The sequence below is a fragment of the Drosophila willistoni genome (genome assembly GCF_018902025.1).
Source record: "Drosophila willistoni isolate 14030-0811.24 chromosome 2L unlocalized genomic scaffold, UCI_dwil_1.1 Seg168, whole genome shotgun sequence".
Lineage (NCBI taxonomy): Eukaryota > Metazoa > Arthropoda > Insecta > Diptera > Drosophilidae > Drosophila > Drosophila willistoni.
In genome coordinates this window covers 10,572,858-10,594,093 of record NW_025814047.1, presented here as the reverse complement: position 1 = coordinate 10,594,093, position 21,236 = coordinate 10,572,858, and the positions used below count along the sequence as shown (strand labels likewise).

Below are 21,236 nucleotides of genomic sequence, written 5' to 3'. Positions count from 1 at the left end.
TTGCAAGTGTTCAATTTGACGCGCTCTCCCGCTCTTTCCTATTCTTGATTGATTTGCGCTCTCGTCTATTGCCAACCCGCGACTCTGTGATACGTGTTTTTGTTTTTGTGCTTTCATTTCTTTTTATACCCTTGCAAAAAGGGTATATTAATTTTGGTCAGAAGTGTGCAACGCCTAGAAGTAAGCATTTCCGACCATATAAAGTATATATATTCTTGATCAGCACGACGAGACGAGTTCAAATAGCCATGTCCGTCCGTCCGTCCGTCCGTCCGTCCGTCCGTCCGTCCGTCTGTCCGTCCGTCTGGATCAACGCAAACTCCTCCTAGACCGTTGGAGCTACAGAGCTGAAATTTTGCATGTAGGCTTGTATATACTGCAGGCGTTGTATATCTCGGATTCAGCCGGATCGGATCACTATATCATATAGCTCCCAAACAAATGGCAAAGTCACGAACAGTGACTTTTCTTAATAACTTCGTTATTTTCTGAGCTATTGTCATGAAATTTAATATTGGTGATATTATATATATATATATATATATATATTAATTACACATATAAACGACTGTGCCAAATTTGATCAAGATCGGGTGACTATATCATATAGCTCCCATAGGAACGATCGGTCGAAAACAGTGACTTTTGTCAATAACTTCGTTACTTTAAACGCGATTGCTTTCAAATTAAACATTTGTTAGTTTAATATATCTGTTAATGACTGTGCCGAATTTGATAAAGATCGGGTAACTATATCATATAGCTCCCATAGGAACGATCGGTGGAAAACAGTGACCTTGATCAATATCTTTGTTATTTCCTATGCTAAGATTGTTGGCCGTTCTTTCGCAAACATTAGCCTTTTTAGCATGAACATTTTTCCACTTTGATGACTATAGGTAAGGATAGAGTTACCATAAAAGTTGCAAGGGTATACAAACTTTGACGTGGTCGAAGTTAGCCCGGTCCTCTGGTTATTCTTTAGTTGTGAAGGCTTACTCTGCACATTAACCCTTGTGTCAGATCTGGTCAGTATATTCTTATACACAGATTTTTTACCTTTAGAATTTTTATATTTTATTTTTTTGTATTTCCTTTTGTAATTAAATTTAACTTTTTGATAAAGTGGTTGTCTGCTCAAAAAATAATTGCATAGTTGCCACTAATGCGGTTGACTCCCATGATTATATTCTTTGTTGGTTGTGTGACAATGCGGTTCACGTTAAGTGTGCAGGTTACACAGGCAGAATCAAGGAGTCTATTGCTAAAGGTGGTGGCTTAAAATATGGATGTGATGCTTGCCGGGAGGTCGAGAATGAGATGCGCTCTTTCATGAGGCGGACTAGAGATAGTTTTGACACTTTAAGGGCAGGTTTTAATAAACTCCAAGCGGAGTTTACTGCGGTGGAGACTCAGTTCAGAAGTTTATCGCTTATGAATGAGTCTCCGAAACGTAAAAGAACCAGTCCTTGGGGTGTTTCTGTATCTGTAGATCCGACAGCGTCTCTTATCGTCCCCGCCCGGTCTTATGCGCCGTCCACTCCTAATGTACAGCAATTGATATCGTTTAAGAGCCCGGTTGTGAATGCTATTAGTAAGGAATTACCGGTATCACCTGGGAATGATCTCTTAAAAACGATGCCTACTGTAGTGTCCGGGCAATTACCCATTCCAATGGAAATTGCCGATAGTTCTAAAAGTATCGAGGGCCCCGTAAACAAGTTGACTGCTGCAGTGGGTGACTTGTCCAACGTTACTGCTGCCAGTACCAATTACCCATTCCAATGGAAATTGCCGATAGTTCTAAAAGTATCGAGGGCCCCGTAAACAAGTTGACTGCTGCAGTGGGTGACTTGTCCAACGTTACTGCTGCGGCTGACGCTTCGGGACCGCGGCCTCTCGTTGGCATACCACCAAAGAAACATATATTTGTTTCTAGGCTAGACCCTGTTTTCACATCTGATGATGTAATAGCCTATATTCGGAAGAAAGTTAACGTCTCGAATATTGCGGTGGAGAAGTTTAAATTTTCTAATTTTCGGGACATTTCGTCCTTTAAAATTAGTGTTTCTGCCAATATCTTCGACACTATATGTCGAGAAGATTTTTGACCGAAACATATAATAGTTAAGGAACATACTGCTGGTGTGTCAAAAAACTAGCTTCGTCCCTTAACCTGGGTTACCAGAACGTTAGAGGACTGAAATCTAAACTTCCTAATCTCTATGTAGAGAGACGTCACAGAGACGTGGCTAAAACCTGATATTGCTGATGCATCGGTTTTTTCCACAAACTTTTCTATATTCAGACGTGACCGGATTTCTCGCATAGGTGGTGGCGTTCTGATAGCTGTTGATGCTGCTTTATCATCTGAAATGATTCAATTTTCTAGTACCCAGGAGATTGAGTTTGTCGGTGTTAAAGTAAATTTTAAATCTTTTAATGCTTTCATTACTTTCATTACTTGTTCCTATATTCCACCATTGTCAGACATGGTGGTATATTTAAATCATTTAGAGGCAATTCAGTTTGTCTCCTCTTTAGTTTCCAGTCAAGACAAGCTCATAGTTGTAGGTGATTTTAATTTACCCGCTTTAGCATGGTCATTAACAGATGAATCTACCACGTTGCTGCCCTCTGTGTCACATGAATTTATTGATGGCCTTCTAGGCTTATCTTTATCCCAAGTCAATCTTGTCTTAAATTCTAATGAAAAATCGTTAGATCTTATTTTTGTATTGGATTCTTCTTATTGTGAGGTTTCTAGGATCGAACCATTTGTTCTTCCAGAAGACAAATTTCATCCTACATTAAATTTAAAAATTGATTTGCCCTTGCTTTCACCATTACTTGGTTCAAATGAGTTACCTCTAACTAGGTGCTTTCGTAAGACTGACTTTGCCAGCCTTAATGAAAACATTGCTACTACCGATTGGTCTTATCTGTACAATTGTAGTGATATGAACTCGGCTGTTCGTTTTTTCTATGATACTCTGATTTCACTCTTTGATATTTGTTTGCCTCTTGGTAGGCTGGAGCGGCTTAACAAACCTCCCTGGTTCTCTCGCGAGCTATCCAATTTGAAAAATGTGAAGACACGATATTATAAGAAGTTTCAAAAAACACGTCGTTCATCAGATTATGCTCTGTATACACTCGCTCGTTCAAAATTCATGATGCTTAATACACAATGCTATAAGAATTATCTTCAGCGGTGTAAGCTTCAGTTTTCTTCTGACCCTAAACAATTTTATAATTTTGTTAATTCTAAACGTAAGACCTCTGTCATCTTTTTTGTCTTTTCAAAATAAAAAAGCGAGCACTGATCAGGCAATTGCCGATATGTTTGCGAGTTTTTTCAAAACAACTTATTCCTCAACGGAATATCGAGCAAGTCCGTATCGTTATCATTTAAAAAAGGCTAATTGCATTTTCAACCCAGTGTTGCAATTGAGAAGTTATAATTTTCTGAAAAGCTTTCGGAATAGCGGACAATTTTGAGATACCCCTATAGTTAGAGGCTTCGAACTTTTTGCCATTTTTATGCAGAGGAATGATATACGACTCCTTCCAAATAGATGGAAAAGAGGATGATTTGACAGACAATAGAAACAATTTTAAAATGGGTTTACATAATGCGTTTGCACAGAACCTGAGTACACATCCAGGTAGACCATCTGGCCCCAAAAAATAAACTGGTTTAACTAGTTTAAGTTCGCTAAGAAGAGAACATTTTTTAGTACAGGTAAGCATCTTCGTGCTTTCTACTAAAGTCATGCATCTCTCCTGCGGATTTCGTTCCAAGCTTTTTGGATTTCGGTCCACAAAGTGGGTAGAGTCGGTAATTTTAATCATGAGATTGGAACGGCCATTTCAAGACGTTAACGTTCCTCGCCTCGAGGCAAACCTTCACTAGCAGTTTTTTTTTCTGCATTAGGAACTATTATGTCCAAAATTATGTCTTTTTAGACATGTTGAACATGTTGAAAGACTCGGATCTTTATTCTTTGCACAACATTTGGTCAAAGGTTTTGGTTTCCACCCTCGCACAAAACACATTGACGTGCCATTTTATTTAAGCGATGTATAAAAGTGGTGATATTTCTGTGGAGTATATTTCTACGGAGTTTATGGCGGTGGATGTACTAACGAAGGGTTTCAGTGGCAACAAAAATAATGAACATTGCTACATAGCAATAACTGAATGAATTATATTAACTGGTTCGTCCTTGGTTTGGTTTCCCAATCCTAAACTCAATTCCAAGTATTTTTATTGTTGTTTAACACGGGATCTGTTCTTATAATTTAAATAAAATCAAAACATACAACAATACTTGCATTAGCGGTGTTGTTTTGTTTATCTCTTTTGCTTTTGTGTCTTTACCGTTTTAACTAAATCTCGCGCTCTTGCGTACAAATTGTTGTTGCAAGTGTTCAATTTGACGCGCTCTCCCGCTCTTTCCTATTCTTGATTGATTTGCGCTCTCGTCTATTGCCTACCCGCGACTCTGTGATACGTGTTTTTGTTTTTGTGCTTTCATTTCTTTTTATACCCTTGTAAAAAGGGTATATTAATTTTGGTCAGAAGTGTGCAACGCCTAGAAGTAAGCATTTCCGACCATATAAAGTATATATATTCTTGATCAGCACGACGAGACGAGTTCAAATAGCCATGTCCGTCCGTCCGTCCGTCCGTCCGTCCGTCCGTCTGTCCGTCCGTCTGGATCAACGCAAACTCCTCCTAGACCGTTGGAGCTACAGAGCTGAAATTTTGCATGTAGGCTTGTATATACTGCAGGCGTTGTATAGCTCGGATTCAGCCGGATCGGATCACTATATCATATAGCTCCCAAACAAATGGCAAAGTAACGAACAGTGACTTTTCTTAATAACTTCGTTATTTTCTGAGCTATTGTCATGAAATTTAATATTGGTGATATTATATATAAGTTAACTTTCACATTACCATACGAAAGCCACCTTACGATTTCGTAAGGATTTATTGCAAATGATATTTACCCAAATAATGATCCTGGACAATTACAAAACATTACAATCGCTTTTATTTAATATTTGGTATCTTAGAGCTAGCTGATTAAGTGTTCTTGTTTCTTTGCTGGTTGCAACCAGAATAATTCTTAACGCTACCGCCCAGAAGTGCCAAAGCTCCCTAGCTGGCCCTAAGTTGCTGACGCAGCGCGAATGACCGTCCAACGGTCGCACGCGCATCCGGTGTCACCGCTGGCTCTTGCGCAAGCGGTTGGTATTTCTGCTTTCCCATCCTTTCTGCTGAGCCAGCAATCCACGCTGAGCCAGCAGTTTGTGTGAGGGGCAGGTTGTGTGAGGGGCAGGGTAGCCTGATGTTAGTGGGCAGAGTTCATGGTGTTAACTCCTCCCCCTCCAGAGATCTGCGTCCCGCAGATTAGGGTGAAGGCGACGGACTGGCCTTTTCTGGTATCGCCAGGCCTCTTGTGGACGTCATTTTTCTCCAGGCAATGTATAACATGATACCGACACACGCAGTTCCAATGGCTTCTGTTAATAAAGATATTTTTAGCTTTCTTGATACATCGTATAGTTTTCTTAGATTTTGTGTAGAAAATTCGTGAACATATTGCAGCGTCGGGGTGTAACTTAAGGCTGTTATGTTGGAGAGAACCGCAGGCATTGCGGTAAGGGCAGAAGCAGATCGGCTCGAATAAGTCTTCCTTCCGATGGTTATTGTTTCGTTTTGGAGTTTGATAATGAAGGAGCCCTGGAGTCTTCGTTGTCCCGAGGAGGTGGTCACTGTTCCATTAAAGCCAGTGAGGAACACCGTGCTTTCGTCCATCAGTGTAACCGATTCCTGTGCGTCCCTTAGGTAATGGCATTGTGCGTTGCCGCCCTTGATGAGCCGTGGGATGCAGCCTTCCTCGTTTAGCCTGTGCAGGTTTTCTTCTTGACAAACCGTTGTATTGCCAATGGAGAGGCAATTTCCAAGGACCTCATAGGTTTCGGTTGGGTCCACTGCTATCAGGTTGGCATCCAAGACGATTTTGCGACCCTCACGGACTGTGGGGAGTAGGTGAAGTAACTTGTACCTCCTGTCGGTCACCTTGGGAATGGCTAGGACGTAGAGCAGGAAGGTCCCATTGGACATGACCGTTGGGCGGGAGAATTCAATGGCCTCGACCGCGTTCTGGTACGGGAGTCCCATTACTTCATTTAGGATATCATCTACTTCCTTTCCGTTTAGTAGGTCCGTGTTCACCGCTCCCGTTTTAGCTAATTGGCATGCTCTGGTTACTTCATGGACTTGCCTTGCCAAAATCATGGCCTTATGTAACGTCGCAGTGGCAGCGTGTATGTCTCCGTCTATCGAGTTGACTTTTCCGATGATCCCATTTAGTTCTTCCAGAGTCCGATATGTAGCCTCGAAAAGCTTTTCGTTGATGCGGACTTGCTGGTTATTGCCCGCAACAAGACCATCCTGGGTCTTCAGAGCCGCATTCCAGTCGGCCGCATCTGGGGAGCCAGCAATCCATTTCCATGCTGAACCGAGCCATTCCACGGCCCTAGGTCTCCGGGCCGGTGTGGAAAGCAATCTTCCAGTATCCTCTTCAGCCTGATCCAAGTAGTGGTCCGCTATCATCCTTGTACGCTGGTCGGATAACAGTGTGGATTCCTCCCGCGTGGTTTGGATTGCCTGTTGGAACTCCAGCAGATTTATGACGTGAATCAGCCGAAACACGCCGCTAACCCGCCAGACGTATCCCTGCTGAAGGGGAATTACCGGAGAGTCGTAATTGAAGAAATGGGCAGCACTTGCCTGCTGCAACATCACCATTGCCATCCTTGAAGACGAAGAGAGTTAGTAATACTTATAATATTGATTTTCTTAGGGCTAAGTATTGGTATTGGTTTCCACCTGGTTCGTGAAGAGTGCTTTCTTAATTCTTAAATATTTCTCAATTTTTGTTGGCTTTCTATATATTTTTGCCTGCTTCTTTTTTTTTTTTTTACTTGTATTTTTTTGTTTTTTGTTTTTTATTATTTTTTTATGTTGTTGCCTTTATGGAAATGGGTTGATGAGGTGGGGCGATTTCCTATCTACTCATTCTTTTGCTTTAGATTTCAGATGGGCTTTGTGGAATACCTTGCCCGTCTTTGTTTTCACTGTGGCCCTTCTATCCTCCTGTACTTCCTCAATGTTAAACAGGTTTTTCTCTTTTCCCTTAATCTGTTTGTTTCTGACAAAGATTTCCTCCCCTTGTTTATATTCAACTTGTTTCTTTTTCCCTTTATTCCGCCTGCGGATAACCGCCTCCTGTTTCGCTTGTAAGAGACCGGTTATATCCTCTAAAGTGTTACGTCTAAAATCCGTCAAGCCTTGATAATTTATCCTAGCCGTTCTGTCTAGGAAAATATCAACTGGCTTTTTCCCGATGACGGAGTGGATTGAATTATTGTACCTATCGACAGCCATGGGTACGAGTTCGGATACTTTAATAGGGCCTCCGGCTGACTGCACTAGGAATGGGGTCTGCAAAGCCGAAGCCCCGTCAGATAGTTCCCGACTAATAAAGTTTCTGTTTGCGCCAGTATCAATGAGAAACTGTCGCACTACCCCATTCCTATCTTCGTACTCTATGTATGGTACGCTTGAGAGGCCATGCCCATAAAATTTATTTGATCTTGGATCACGAGGTCATCGGGGTGCGGTGGGGCCACATGGGCTGCACCCTCATCTCGCTCGTTAACCGCGATCGTCGGCATTTCTTCGTACAACTGTTCGTTACTCGGAGGAGCCTCAATAGGCCTTGGGGCGCAGTCTACTCCATTAGGATCGGACACGTTTGGTGCTTCCACATGGAATAGATACTGTGCTTTTTGAAAGGGTTAGTTGACTCGCTGGGGCTTCTCTTGACGCCCCCTTCCACTCCCTGGTTTGGGAATCGAGTCCTGGACTGGCTTGAGGTTGCCGGTTCCATTTTGATGGCCGGCCTGGTAATTTGTTGGCTTCGGAAGCCACTAGACACCGACGGGGGCTGGTGTGGGGCCGCGGTTCTATGATTTGCATAGGTCACGGGGTTGTTGAATCTTGGGGAAAAATTATTGGGTGGATATTGCTGCCGGTAAACGGCCCGTTGTTGATACGGTGGCCTAACGGGAGCGGTCGAGGAAGCTAAGTTCTTCGTGTACATGACGTTATCTAACTCCTGAGCGATTGAAAATGCCTCCGGCAATGTTTTAGGGCGATTTACAGTGATCAACCCCGCCATTTCTTGGGGTAGCCCTCTTATGAAGACCCGTAAGGCTCTTTCGCGGTACGAGCCTATGAGAGCTTCAAGCACTCCCTTGGCGTGTCCTGCATTCCTGAGTTTTGCTACGATCAAAGAGAGATGCCTGTTGATATTGTTATAATATCCCTCCAAGTTCCCATCACCGCGGACTAGCATACTCATCTGATATTCTAAAGTCCCTATGTCCCTTTTGTCCTCATAATTCGAGGCAAGGACCTTCCTGATTTCTGGCCAGTCGTCATCTGCTACGTCGCTAGAGATCAACATCTCGTCCGCCCTGCCTTCTATCTTCGACCTCAGGTGGAGGACGACGGCCCTATATATCAGCTTATCTCTTGCTACCTCATAATCCCGAACTATGGATTCAGCTTGCCTGATCCAGGTTGGATACTGGGCAGCTTCTCCCGTAAAGGGCCTTATTTCCTTGACGCAATCTGGTAAAGTTGCTATCTGCTTTAGGTCGAATTCGGTTAGGGCTTTGGATAGCGGTTTGTCCACTACGACTACGGGTTCTGAGTTTTTTCCTTCTAAAATTAACACCTTTTCTTTTTGCTGTCTTAGCTCCTCCGAAAGGGAGGCTACCTGAGAGAGTAGGGTGGAAATGGCCACTTTCATCTCGTCCATTTTTTGAGAGGGAGAAAAAGAAAAATTGGAATTCAATACGAAAGAATAGGATGGAATAGTGTGATATCTTTCAAATTAACTTTTTTTGTTGGTTGATTGATAAAGTATTTACAAGTAAAACAATTACAAGCAAAAAAAAAATGACACAAAATTCACTTCTTTTTATTTTTTTTATTTTATTTTATATATTTTTTTTTTAAAAAAAGAAGGGATAGATTTTTTTGGCAAAATAATTGTACTGAATGATTTTAAGTTTTATTAAATCTGAGCACTCTTCACTCACCTGGGTTATTGTTGTTAGTATGGTTTTATTGAAATGATGGTGTGGTTTGTGTGGTGGTCCCTCCTTACAGGGTCAGCGTTTTTCTGTTAACGAAATTTCAAAATAATTAGTACAATGTAGGGGTTTTGTTGTGTTTTTGTTTTTTTCTTTTTTTTTTATAAGTCTAATATACTCGGGTCAGCATTAAAAAAAAAATTCTTGAATTTGCTTTAGTTTGCATTTTTCATTACTGCATTGCTAGTTTTTTGTTTGTTATTTGTTGGTATTTAATTTTCGCGTTCATTTTTTCTTCCGTTTCTTTTGCTGTCATTCTCTTTTCTTTATTGCTGAGCGAGTATTATTTCGTTTTATTTTTTTTGTTGTGCGCGTGAGCTGCCTGTTGCTGTGTCCCCCTTTGTCAGTAAGGGGAGGCTCCATTTTTCCTTTTTAGCCCAATTACGAGCCTACTTAGGTAGGAGTGGCTCCACGTCTCCGTTTGAAGGGGACACTTTCGGTGGAAGACACAGCCAGCGGCCAATACTCACTTATCGCGACAAAGCATTTTCTTAAAACTATTTTATTCACATTTCTTTATTTGTTTGTTTGCTTAAATTCTAACATTCTGCCACTCGCAACCAATAGCTGCCGCAGTGGTTTGAGTGTGTGGATAACAGCTCCACCTTTCACTCTTATTTGGTTTTTTTTCTCTTTTTTTTATTTTTATTATCTTGTTTGTATTTCTTTTGTTTTTCTCTTAAGGAGAGGGAGAAAAAAAAAAGAGACCGCCTCATTCACCAATCACTTGCACAAACCGGGTGCCCCTCGGGCAAGCCGCACTGACAACCACTGGTAACTGAGTTGAGTTACTTAATGAATAGTTATCCCTCAACGGGGTTTTGAACCCCGGGCCCCCCGCTTATCAGGCGGTAGCCATCCACTTCATATTTTTGAGGCCATTCAGTTTTCACTCACTTTAACTTAAAAAAAATTACACTACAGCTCCGTCTTGTCAGGCGGCTGCCAGAGGCTTTGTTTTATTTTTTCATAATCTTTTTTCACTTTTGTTTTGTATTATTCTTTTAATGTTTTCACCGGCACTCGCGATTGGTTTTTTTTGAGGCGGTCCCTGCTCGGGCGCCAGTTAACTTTCACATTACCATACGAAAGCCACCTTACGATTTCGTAAGGATTTATTGCAAATGATATTTACCCAAATAATGATCCTGGACAATTACAAAACATTACAATCGCTTTTATTTAATATTTGGTATCTTAGAGCTAGCTGATTAAGTGTTCTTGTTTCTTTGCTGGTTGCAACCAGAATAATTCTTAACGCTACCGCCCAGAAGTGCCAAAGCTCCCTAGCTGGCCCTAAGTTGCTGACGCAGCGCGAATGACCGTCCAACGGTCGCACGCGCATCCGGTGTCACCGCTGGCTCTTGCGCAAGCGGTTGGTATTTCTGCTTTCCCATCCTTTCTGCTGAGCCAGCAATCCACGCTGAGCCAGCAGTTTGTGTGAGGGGCAGGTTGTGTGAGGGGCAGGGTAGCCTGATGTTAGTGGGCAGAGTTCATGGTGTTAACTTATATATATATATATATATATATTAATTACACATATAAACGACTGTGCCAAATTTGATCAAGATCGGGTGACTATATCATATAGCTCCCATAGGAACGATCGGTCGAAAACAGTGACTTTTGTCAATAACTTCGTTACTTTAAACGCGATTGCTTTCAAATTAAACATTTGTTAGTTTAATATATCTGTTAATGACTGTGCCGAATTTGATAAAGATCGGGTAACTATATCATATAGCTCCCATAGGAACGATCGGTGGAAAACAGTGACCTTGATCAATATCTTTGTTATTTCCTATGCTAAGATTGTTGGCCGTTCTTTCGCAAACATTAGCCTTTTTAGCATGAACATTTTTCCACTTTGATGACTATAGGTAAGGATAGAGTTACCATAAAAGTTGCAAGGGTATACAAACTTTGACGTGGTCGAAGTTAGCCCGGTCCTCTGGTTATTCTTTAGTTGTGAAGGCTTACTCTGCACATTAACCCTTGTGTCAGATCTGGTCAGTATATTCTTATACACAGATTTTTTACCTTTAGAATTTTTATATTTTATTTTTTTGTATTTCCTTTTGTAATTAAATTTAACTTTTTGATAAAGTGGTTGTCTGCTCAAAAAATAATTGCATAGTTGCCACTAATGCGGTTGACTCCCATGATTATATTCTTTGTTGGTTGTGTGACAATGCGGTTCACGTTAAGTGTGCAGGTTACACAGGCAGAATCAAGGAGTCTATTGCTAAAGGTGGTGGCTTAAAATATGGATGTGATGCTTGCCGGGAGGTCGAGAATGAGATGCGCTCTTTCATGAGGCGGACTAGAGATAGTTTTGACACTTTAAGGGCAGGTTTTAATAAACTCCAAGCGGAGTTTACTGCGGTGGAGACTCAGTTCAGAAGTTTATCGCTTATGAATGAGTCTCCGAAACGTAAAAGAACCAGTCCTTGGGGTGTTTCTGTATCTGTAGATCCGACAGCGTCTCTTATCGTCCCCGCCCGGTCTTATGCGCCGTCCACTCCTAATGTACAGCAATTGATATCGTTTAAGAGCCCGGTTGTGAATGCTATTAGTAAGGAATTACCGGTATCACCTGGGAATGATCTCTTAAAAACGATGCCTACTGTAGTGTCCGGGCAATTACCCATTCCAATGGAAATTGCCGATAGTTCTAAAAGTATCGAGGGCCCCGTAAACAAGTTGACTGCTGCAGTGGGTGACTTGTCCAACGTTACTGCTGCCAGTACCAATTACCCATTCCAATGGAAATTGCCGATAGTTCTAAAAGTATCGAGGGCCCCGTAAACAAGTTGACTGCTGCAGTGGGTGACTTGTCCAACGTTACTGCTGCGGCTGACGCTTCGGGACCGCGGCCTCTCGTTGGCATACCACCAAAGAAACATATATTTGTTTCTAGGCTAGACCCTGTTGTCACATCTGATGATGTAATAGCCTATATTCGGAAGAAAGTTAACGTCTCGAATATTGCGGTGGAGAAGTTTAAATTTTCTTATTTTCGGGACATTTCGTCCTTTAAAATTAGTGTTTCTGCCAATATCTTCGACACTATATGTCGAGAAGATTTTTGACCGAAACATATAATAGTTAAGGAACATACTGCTGGTGTGTCAAAAAACTAGCTTCGTCCCTTAACCTGGGTTACCAGAACGTTAGAGGACTGAAATCTAAACTTCCTAATCTCTATGTAGAGAGACGTCACAGAGACGTGGCTAAAACCTGATATTGCTGATGCATCGGTTTTTTCCACAAACTTTTCTATATTCAGACGTGACCGGATTTCTCGCATAGGTGGTGGCGTTCTGATAGCTGTTGATGCTGCTTTATCATCTGAAATGATTCAATTTTCTAGTACCCAGGAGATTGAGTTTGTCGGTGTTAAAGTAAATTTTAAATCTTTTAATGCTTTCATTACTTTCATTACTTGTTCCTATATTCCACCATTGTCAGACATAGTGGTATATTTAAATCATTTAGAGGCAATTCAGTTTGTCTCCTCTTTAGTTTCCAGTCAAGACAAGCTCATAGTTGTAGGTGATTTTAATTTACCCGCTTTAGCATGGTCATTAACAGATGAATCTACCACGTTGCTGCCCTCTGTGTCACATGAATTTATTGATGGCCTTCTAGGCTTATCTTTATCCCAAGTCAATCTTGTCTTAAATTCTAATGAAAAATCGTTAGATCTTATTTTTGTATTGGATTCTTCTTATTGTGAGGTTTCTAGGATCGAACCATTTGTTCTTCCAGAAGACAAATTTCATCCTACATTAAATTTAAAAATTGATTTGCCCTTGCTTTCACCATTACTTGGTTCAAATGAGTTACCTCTAACTAGGTGCTTTCGTAAGACTGACTTTGCCAGCCTTAATGAAAACATTGCTACTACCGATTGGTCTTATCTGTACAATTGTAGTGATATGAACTCGGCTGTTCGTTTTTTCTATGATACTCTGATTTCACTCTTTGATATTTGTTTGCCTCTTGGTAGGCTGGAGCGGCTTAACAAACCTCCCTGGTTCTCTCGCGAGCTATCCAATTTGAAAAATGTGAAGACACGATATTATAAGAAGTTTCAAAAAACACGTCGTTCATCAGATTATGCTCTGTATACACTCGCTCGTTCAAAATTCATGATGCTTAATACACAATGCTATAAGAATTATCTTCAGCGGTGTAAGCTTCAGTTTTCTTCTGACCCTAAACAATTTTATAATTTTGTTAATTCTAAACGTAAGACCTCTGTCATCTTTTTTGTCTTTTCAAAATAAAAAAGCGAGCACTGATCAGGCAATTGCCGATATGTTTGCGAGTTTTTTCAAAACAACTTATTCCTCAACGGAATATCGAGCAAGTCCGTATCGTTATCATTTAAAAAAGGCTAATTGCATTTTCAACCCAGTGTTGCAATTGAGAAGTTATAATTTTCTGAAAAGCTTTCGGAATAGCGGACAATTTTGAGATACCCCTATAGTTAGAGGCTTCGAACTTTTTGCCATTTTTATGCAGAGGAATGATATACGACTCCTTCCAAATAGATGGAAAAGAGGATGATTTGACAGACAATAGAAACAATTTTAAAATGGGTTTACATAATGCGTTTGCACAGAACCTGAGTACACATCCAGGTAGACCATCTGGCCCCAAAAAATAAACTGGTTTAACTAGTTTAAGTTCGCTAAGAAGAGAACATTTTTTAGTACAGGTAAGCATCTTCGTGCTTTCTACTAAAGTCATGCATCTCTCCTGCGGATTTCGTTCCAAGCTTTTTGGATTTCGGTCCACAAAGTGGGTAGAGTCGGTAATTTTAATCATGAGATTGGAACGGCCATTTCAAGACGTTAACGTTCCTCGCCTCGAGGCAAACCTTCACTAGCAGTTTTTTTTTCTGCATTAGGAACTATTATGTCCAAAATTATGTCTTTTTAGACATGTTGAACATGTTGAAAGACTCGGATCTTTATTCTTTGCACAACATTTGGTCAAAGGTTTTGGTTTCCACCCTCGCACAAAACACATTGACGTGCCATTTTATTTAAGCGATGTATAAAAGTGGTGATATTTCTGTGGAGTATATTTCTACGGAGTTTATGGCGGTGGATGTACTAACGAAGGGTTTCAGTGGCAACAAAAATAATGAACATTGCTACATAGCAATAACTGAATGAATTATATTAACTGGTTCGTCCTTGGTTTGGTTTCCCAATCCTAAACTCAATTCCAAGTATTTTTATTGTTGTTTAACACGGGATCTGTTCTTATAATTTAAATAAAATCAAAACATACAACAATACTTGCATTAGCGGTGTTGTTTTGTTTATCTCTTTTGCTTTTGTGTCTTTACCGTTTTAACTAAATCTCGCGCTCTTGCGTACAAATTGTTGTTGCAAGTGTTCAATTTGACGCGCTCTCCCGCTCTTTCCTATTCTTGATTGATTTGCGCTCTCGTCTATTGCCTACCCGCGACTCTGTGATACGTGTTTTTGTTTTTGTGCTTTCATTTCTTTTTATACCCTTGCAAAAAGGGTATATTAATTTTGGTCAGAAGTGTGCAACGCCTAGAAGTAAGCATTTCCGACCATATAAAGTATATATATTCTTGATCAGCACGACGAGACGAGTTCAAATAGCCATGTCCGTCCGTCCGTCTGGATCAACGCAAACTCCTCCTAGACCGTTGGAGCTACAGAGCTGAAATTTTGCATGTAGGCTTGTATATACTGCAGGCGTTGTATATCTCGGATTCAGCCGGATCGGATCACTATATCATATAGCTCCCAAACAAATGGCAAAGTCACGAACAGTGACTTTTCTTAATAACTTCGTTATTTTCTGAGCTATTGTCATGAAATTTAATATTGGTGATATTATATATATATATATATATATATATATTAATTACACATATAAACGACTGTGCCAAATTTGATCAAGATCGGGTGACTATATCATATAGCTCCCATAGGAACGATCGGTCGAAAACAGTGACTTTTGTCAATAACTTCGTTACTTTAAACGCGATTGCTTTCAAATTAAACATTTGTTAGTATAATATATCTGTTAATGACTGTGCCGAATTTGATAAAGATCGGGTAACTATATCATATAGCTCCCATAGGAACGATCGGTGGAAAACAGTGACCTTGATCAATATCTTTGTTATTTCCTATGCTAAGATTGTTGGCCGTTCTTTCGCAAACATTAGCCTTTTTAGCATGAACATTTTTCCACTTTGATGACTATAGGTAAGGATAGAGTTACCATAAAAGTTGCAAGGGTATACAAACTTTGACGTGGTCGAAGTTAGCCCGGTCCTCTGGTTATTCTTTAGTTGTGAAGGCTTACTCTGCACATTAACCCTTGTGTCAGATCTGGTCAGTATATTCTTATACACAGATTTTTTACCTTTAGAATTTTTATATTTTATTTTTTTGTATTTCCTTTTGTAATTAAATTTAACTTTTTGATAAAGTGGTTGTCTGCTCAAAAAATAATTGCATAGTTGCCACTAATGCGGTTGACTCCCATGATTATATTCTTTGTTGGTTGTGTGACAATGCGGTTCACGTTAAGTGTGCAGGTTACACAGGCAGAATCAAGGAGTCTATTGCTAAAGGTGGTGGCTTAAAATATGGATGTGATGCTTGCCGGGAGGTCGAGAATGAGATGCGCTCTTTCATGAGGCGGACTAGAGATAGTTTTGACACTTTAAGGGCAGGTTTTAATAAACTCCAAGCGGAGTTTACTGCGGTGGAGACTCAGTTCAGAAGTTTATCGCTTATGAATGAGTCTCCGAAACGTAAAAGAACCAGTCCTTGGGGTGTTTCTGTATCTGTAGATCCGACAGCGTCTCTTATCGTCCCCGCCCGGTCTTATGCGCCGTCCACTCCTAATGTACAGCAATTGATATCGTTTAAGAGCCCGGTTGTGAATGCTATTAGTAAGGAATTACCGGTATCACCTGGGAATGATCTCTTAAAAACGATGCCTATTGTAGTGTCCGGGCAATTACCCATTCCAATGGAAATTGCCAATAGTTCTAAAAGTATCGAGGGCCCCGTAAACAAGTTGACTGCTGCAGTGGGTGACTTGTCCAACGTTACTGCTGCCAGTACCAATTACCCATTCCAATGGAAATTGCCGATAGTTCTAAATCGGCATTCTATGAATGAGTCTCCGAAACGTAAAAGAACCAGTCCTTGGGGTGTTTCTGTATCTGTAGATCCGACAGCGTCTCTTATCGTCCCCGCCCGGTCTTATGCGCCGTCCACTCCTAATGTTCAGCAATTGATATCGTTTAAGAGCCCGGTTGTGAATGCTATTAGTAAGGAATTACCGGTATCACCTGGGAATGATCTCTTAAAAACGATGCCTACTGTAGTGTCCGGGCAATTACCCATTCCAATGGAAATTGCCAATAGTTCTAAAAGTATCGAGGGCCCCGTAAACAAGTTGACTGCTGCAGTGGGTGACTTGTCCAACGTTACTGCTGCGGCTGACGCTTCGGGACCGCGGCCTCTCGTTGGCATACCACCAAAGAAACATATATTTGTTTCTAGGCTAGACCCTGTTGTCACATCTGATGATGTAATAGCCTATATTCGGAAGAAAGTTAACGTCTCGAATATTGCGGTAGAGAAGTTTAAATTTTCTAATTTTCGGGACATTTCGTCCTTTAAAATTAGTGTTTCTGCCAATATCTTCGACACTATATGTCGAGAAGATTTTTGACCGAAACATATAATAGTTAAGGAACATACTGCTGGTGTGTCAAAAAACTAGCTTCGTCCCTTAACCTGGGTTACCAAAACGTTAGAGGACTGAAATCTAAACTTCCTAATCTCTATGTAGAGAGACGTCACAGAGACGTGGCTAAAACCTGATATTGCTGATGCATCGGTTTTTTCCACAAACTTTTCTATATTCAGACGTGACCGGATTTCTCGCATAGGTGGTGGCGTTCTGATAGCTGTTGATGCTGCTTTATCATCTGAAATGATTCAATTTTCTAGTACCCAGGAGATTGAGTTTGTCGGTGTTAAAGTAAATTTTAAATCTTTTAATGCTTTCATTACTTTCATTACTTGTTCCTATATTCCACCATTGTCAGACATGGTGGTATATTTAAATCATTTAGAGGCAATTCAGTTTGTCTCCTCTTTAGTTTCCAGTCAAGACAAGCTCATAGTTGTAGGTGATTTTAATTTACCCGCTTTAGCATGGTCATTAACAGATGAATCTACCACGTTGCTGCCCTCTGTGTCACATGAATTTATTGATGGCCTTCTAGGCTTATCTTTATCCCAAGTCAATCTTGTCTTAAATTCTAATGGAAAATCGTTAGATCTTATTTTTGTATTGGATTCTTCTTATTGTGAGGTTTCTAGGATCGAACCATTTGTTCTTCCAGAAGACAAATTTCATCCTACATTAAATTTAAAAATTGATTTGCCCTTGCTTTCACCATTACTTGGTTCAAATGAGTTACCTCTAACTAGGTGCTTTCGTAAGACTGACTTTGCCAGCCTTAATGAAAACATTGCTACTACCGATTGGTCTTATCTGTACAATTGTAGTGATATGAACTCGGCTGTTCGTTTTTTCTATGATACTCTGATTTCACTCTTTGATATTTGTTTGCCTCTTGGTAGGCTGGAGCGGCTTAACAAACCTCCCTGGTTCTCTCGCGAGCTATCCAATTTGAAAAATGTGAAGACACGATATTATAAGAAGTTTCAAAAAACACGTCGTTCATCAGATTATGCTCTGTATACACTCGCTCGTTCAAAATTCATGATGCTTAATACACAATGCTATAAGAATTATCTTCAGCGGTGTAAGCTTCAGTTTTCTTCTGACCCTAAACAATTTTATAATTTTGTTAATTCTAAACGTAAGACCTCTGTCATCTTTTTTGTCTTTTCAAAATAAAAAAGCGAGCACTGATCAGGCAATTGCCGATATGTTTGCGAGTTTTTTCAAAACAACTTATTCCTCAACGGAATATCGAGCAAGTCCGTATCGTTATCATTTAAAAAAGGCTAATTGCATTTTCAACCCAGTGATTGATGAAAGTTCTCTTCTTAGCGAACTTAAACTAGTTAAACCAGTTTATTTTTTGGGGCCAGATGGTCTACCTGGATGTGTACTCAGGTTCTGTGCAAACGCATTATGTAAACCCATTTTAAAATTGTTTCTATTGTCTGTCAAATCATCCTCTTTTCCATCTATTTGGAAGGAGTCGTATATCATTCCTCTGCATAAAAATGGCAAAAAGTCCGATGCCTCTAACTATAGGGGTATCTCAAAATTGTCCGCTATTCCGAAAGCTTTTCAGAAAATTATAACTTCTCAATTGCAACATTTTTGTAGCTCTATTATTTCGCCATCCCAACATGGGTTGTGAAACGGAGATCTACAACCACTAACCTTTTAGAATTTACATCAATAATTATCAAGGGGTTCAAAAATGGTAAACAAACTGATGTCATATACACTGACTTCAGCAAAGCCTTTGATTCCGTTAATCATACCTTATTACTTTCTAAGCTGAGCGACATTGGGTTTCCACCCCTTTTCCTTTCTTGGGTTCGAGAATATTTAACAAATAGAAAACAGAAGGTACTTTTTAAGTCTTCTTTTTCCGTTTCCATTCCTGTGACTTTTGGTGTACCTCAAGGTAGTCATCTTGGCCCTCTGCTCTTCACACTATTTATTAACGATCTTCCATCAGTCATTGTTCATTCGCGTGTGCTTATGTATGCTGACGATGTCAAGCTTTGTCTTACTTATAAAGATACAGTTTCATTTAGTCGGCTACAAGCTGATCTTAAAAATTTTCAATCCTGGTGCCAGTTTAATCTACTAAATCTTAACACTACCAAATGTAAGGTAATGACTTTTTTTCGTATACAAAAAAAAAACCCTTTAGAACGTCTAAATAATATGAATGATTTGGGCGTACTTATGGACCGTAAGTTAAATTTTAACACCCATATTTCCACCACGGTCGCAAAGGCCATGAGTGTCCTGGGTTTCATTAAAAGATGGTCAAAAGGATTTGATGACCCCTATACAACTAAAGTTCTTTTTACTTCGCTTGTCCGTCCTATTTTAGAGTATGGATCTTGCATTTGGTCACCTCAATATGAGTCGCACCAGATTAGACTAGAATCCGTTCAAAAGCAGTTCTTGCTATTTGCTCTTTGTGGCTTAAGCTGGGATCGCAATGTCAATTTGCCTTCGTATTCTAGTAGACTTCTCTTGATTAACCTTCCTTCCTTAACTAACCGTAGAATTATGCTTGGTGTCATTTTTATGCGTCATCTCCTAATTGGTGATATCGACTCGCCTGAGTTATTAGCTCAGGTGAATCTGTCGGTACCTTGTAGACGGAGTAGACATCCTTTAATACCTTTATCCCTTAGTCGTTGTTCTTCTAACTATGCTATTCATGAACCTTTTAGGGTCCTCTGCTCTGATTACAATCTCCTATCCCCTGTAATCGGCTCAGAGTTTTCTATTAATATGCTTAAAACATCTATCCTATCCCATTTAGTTAATAGATGGCTATAGTATTATTTGTTTGTCTGTTTTTTCTATTGTGTATTTTGTCCACGCGATTCGTGCCGTGCGTTATACGGCTGGACCCCTCGTTCGGTCGGGTGGGAGGTGGTCAGTTATCTGCTTGGGCTCGCGCGTAACAGGCTTTGTCCTGGTGTCGTAGGGGCCACTTGAACGTACTGCGCATAGTATCGTCAACGTCCGCTAAAACTTTACAAGATGACCGGATTCCTAATAATCGTTTGTATATTTAAGACATTTTGGAATCCCTTGTATTATTAAGGAGATCCGGCAGCACTTGGCAGAGAAAAGTAGTTGTTTGAACTGAATTGCCTTTTTCTTTTTGCACGAATCTGCGCGACCTATATTTTTCAACAGAGACATAGAAAGAGTTTAAAATACATTTTAACATTAATCCAATACTGAAATGGCATTGTTGGCTTCGTTGATATTTTGGAATAGAACTAAATTTCTAATTTTATTCTAATTTTTCAGTGTGTGGGGCCTCGGTCTTTTTTATGCCGCTTCTTTTGACGTATTATAATGGCCTAATGGTAATGTGTGTCATCTTTGGCTTTACTTTTGCCAGCTCGTTTTCATTTACACCCAGCATATTAGTCAGCATTGTGGATTTAGATGATTTCACTTGTGCCTATGGTTTGGTGTTACTTGTTCAGGGGATAGGCATGATTGCTGGTCCACCTGTAGCTGGTGTTATATATGAATATACTGGAAGGTAAGACAAATAAGTAATCAAAAAAGAGTAAAGTTGATAAAATTTTTGTACATACAGGTGGGATGACTCCTTCTACTACGCCGGCATATTTATAGCTCTATCAGGAGTTTGTTCGTATATGATTGAATTTTGTGAGACAAAAGCAACTAAGGAAAATTATAGTGATGTGACAGAGACTAAAAAACCACAAATTTTACCCTAAACACATTGGGACAACAAATGTTGAAATAAAAACTGTAGCGTCTTGTTAAAAAGTTTTGTTCGTCAAAAATGAAATTCGCAAAAGAAAGGAGCCTCCAATATTGAAAAGAACTTGTTGTTTAAATCTTTTGCAACTCATTTTTATTCGGTGTTACACATAGTGTGAATGATATTGTTAAACAAATGCAGTGTATCACTGCTACGGGTAATATTAAACCTTACAATAAAACTACAATAAAATCTAAAATTATCGTCACCATAAAATAAGGATATAAAGCATTGTTTAATTATGTAATAGAATCCATGGAATAAGAAATAACTTAGTTTTTGAAAAACAACAAGTGTTGTAAAAGACAAACGGTTCTTCTACAAATTTCGTAGTTTTTTAAATGCAGGTGAATATATAGTAAAAAGGTATCACATAGAATGAAATCAATATTAAAAGAAAAAGAAAAATTGAGCACAAGAAATA

At 39.9% G+C, this 21,236-nt stretch overlaps 2 protein-coding genes across 3 annotated transcripts in view; one reads left to right on the top strand and one right to left on the bottom strand.

The window, feature by feature from the left end:
- The window catches only part of LOC6652392, a 132,976-nt gene extending 111,945 nt beyond the window's left edge, over nucleotides 1–21,031 (top strand). Inside the window, exons 5-6 of the mRNA XM_015176508.3 lie at nucleotides 20,323–20,563; nucleotides 20,621–21,031. Coding sequence (XP_015031994.2) covers nucleotides 20,323–20,563; nucleotides 20,621–20,765 — 386 coding nt within the window. The 3' untranslated portion in view covers nucleotides 20,766–21,031. The remainder of the gene's footprint in view (nucleotides 1–20,322; nucleotides 20,564–20,620) is intronic.
- LOC124459967 lies at nucleotides 5,069–10,425 on the bottom strand. 2 transcript variants are annotated; one of them, XM_047009899.1, is made up of 3 exons: nucleotides 10,379–10,425; nucleotides 9,258–9,272; nucleotides 5,069–6,833 (listed from the first exon to the last, which is right to left on the bottom strand). In XM_047009899.1, exons 1-3 carry the CDS (start codon nucleotides 10,408–10,410, stop codon nucleotides 5,423–5,425), a joined length of 1,458 nt encoding a protein of 485 aa, XP_046865855.1. In that variant the 5' UTR covers nucleotides 10,411–10,425; the 3' UTR covers nucleotides 5,069–5,422. The 2 variants fall into 2 exon arrangements, with proteins under 2 accessions (XP_046865855.1, XP_046865856.1); XM_047009900.1 differs by lacking the exons at nucleotides 9,258–9,272; nucleotides 10,379–10,425 and adding an exon at nucleotides 6,908–6,991.
- Nucleotides 21,032–21,236: the final 205 nt, after the last annotated feature.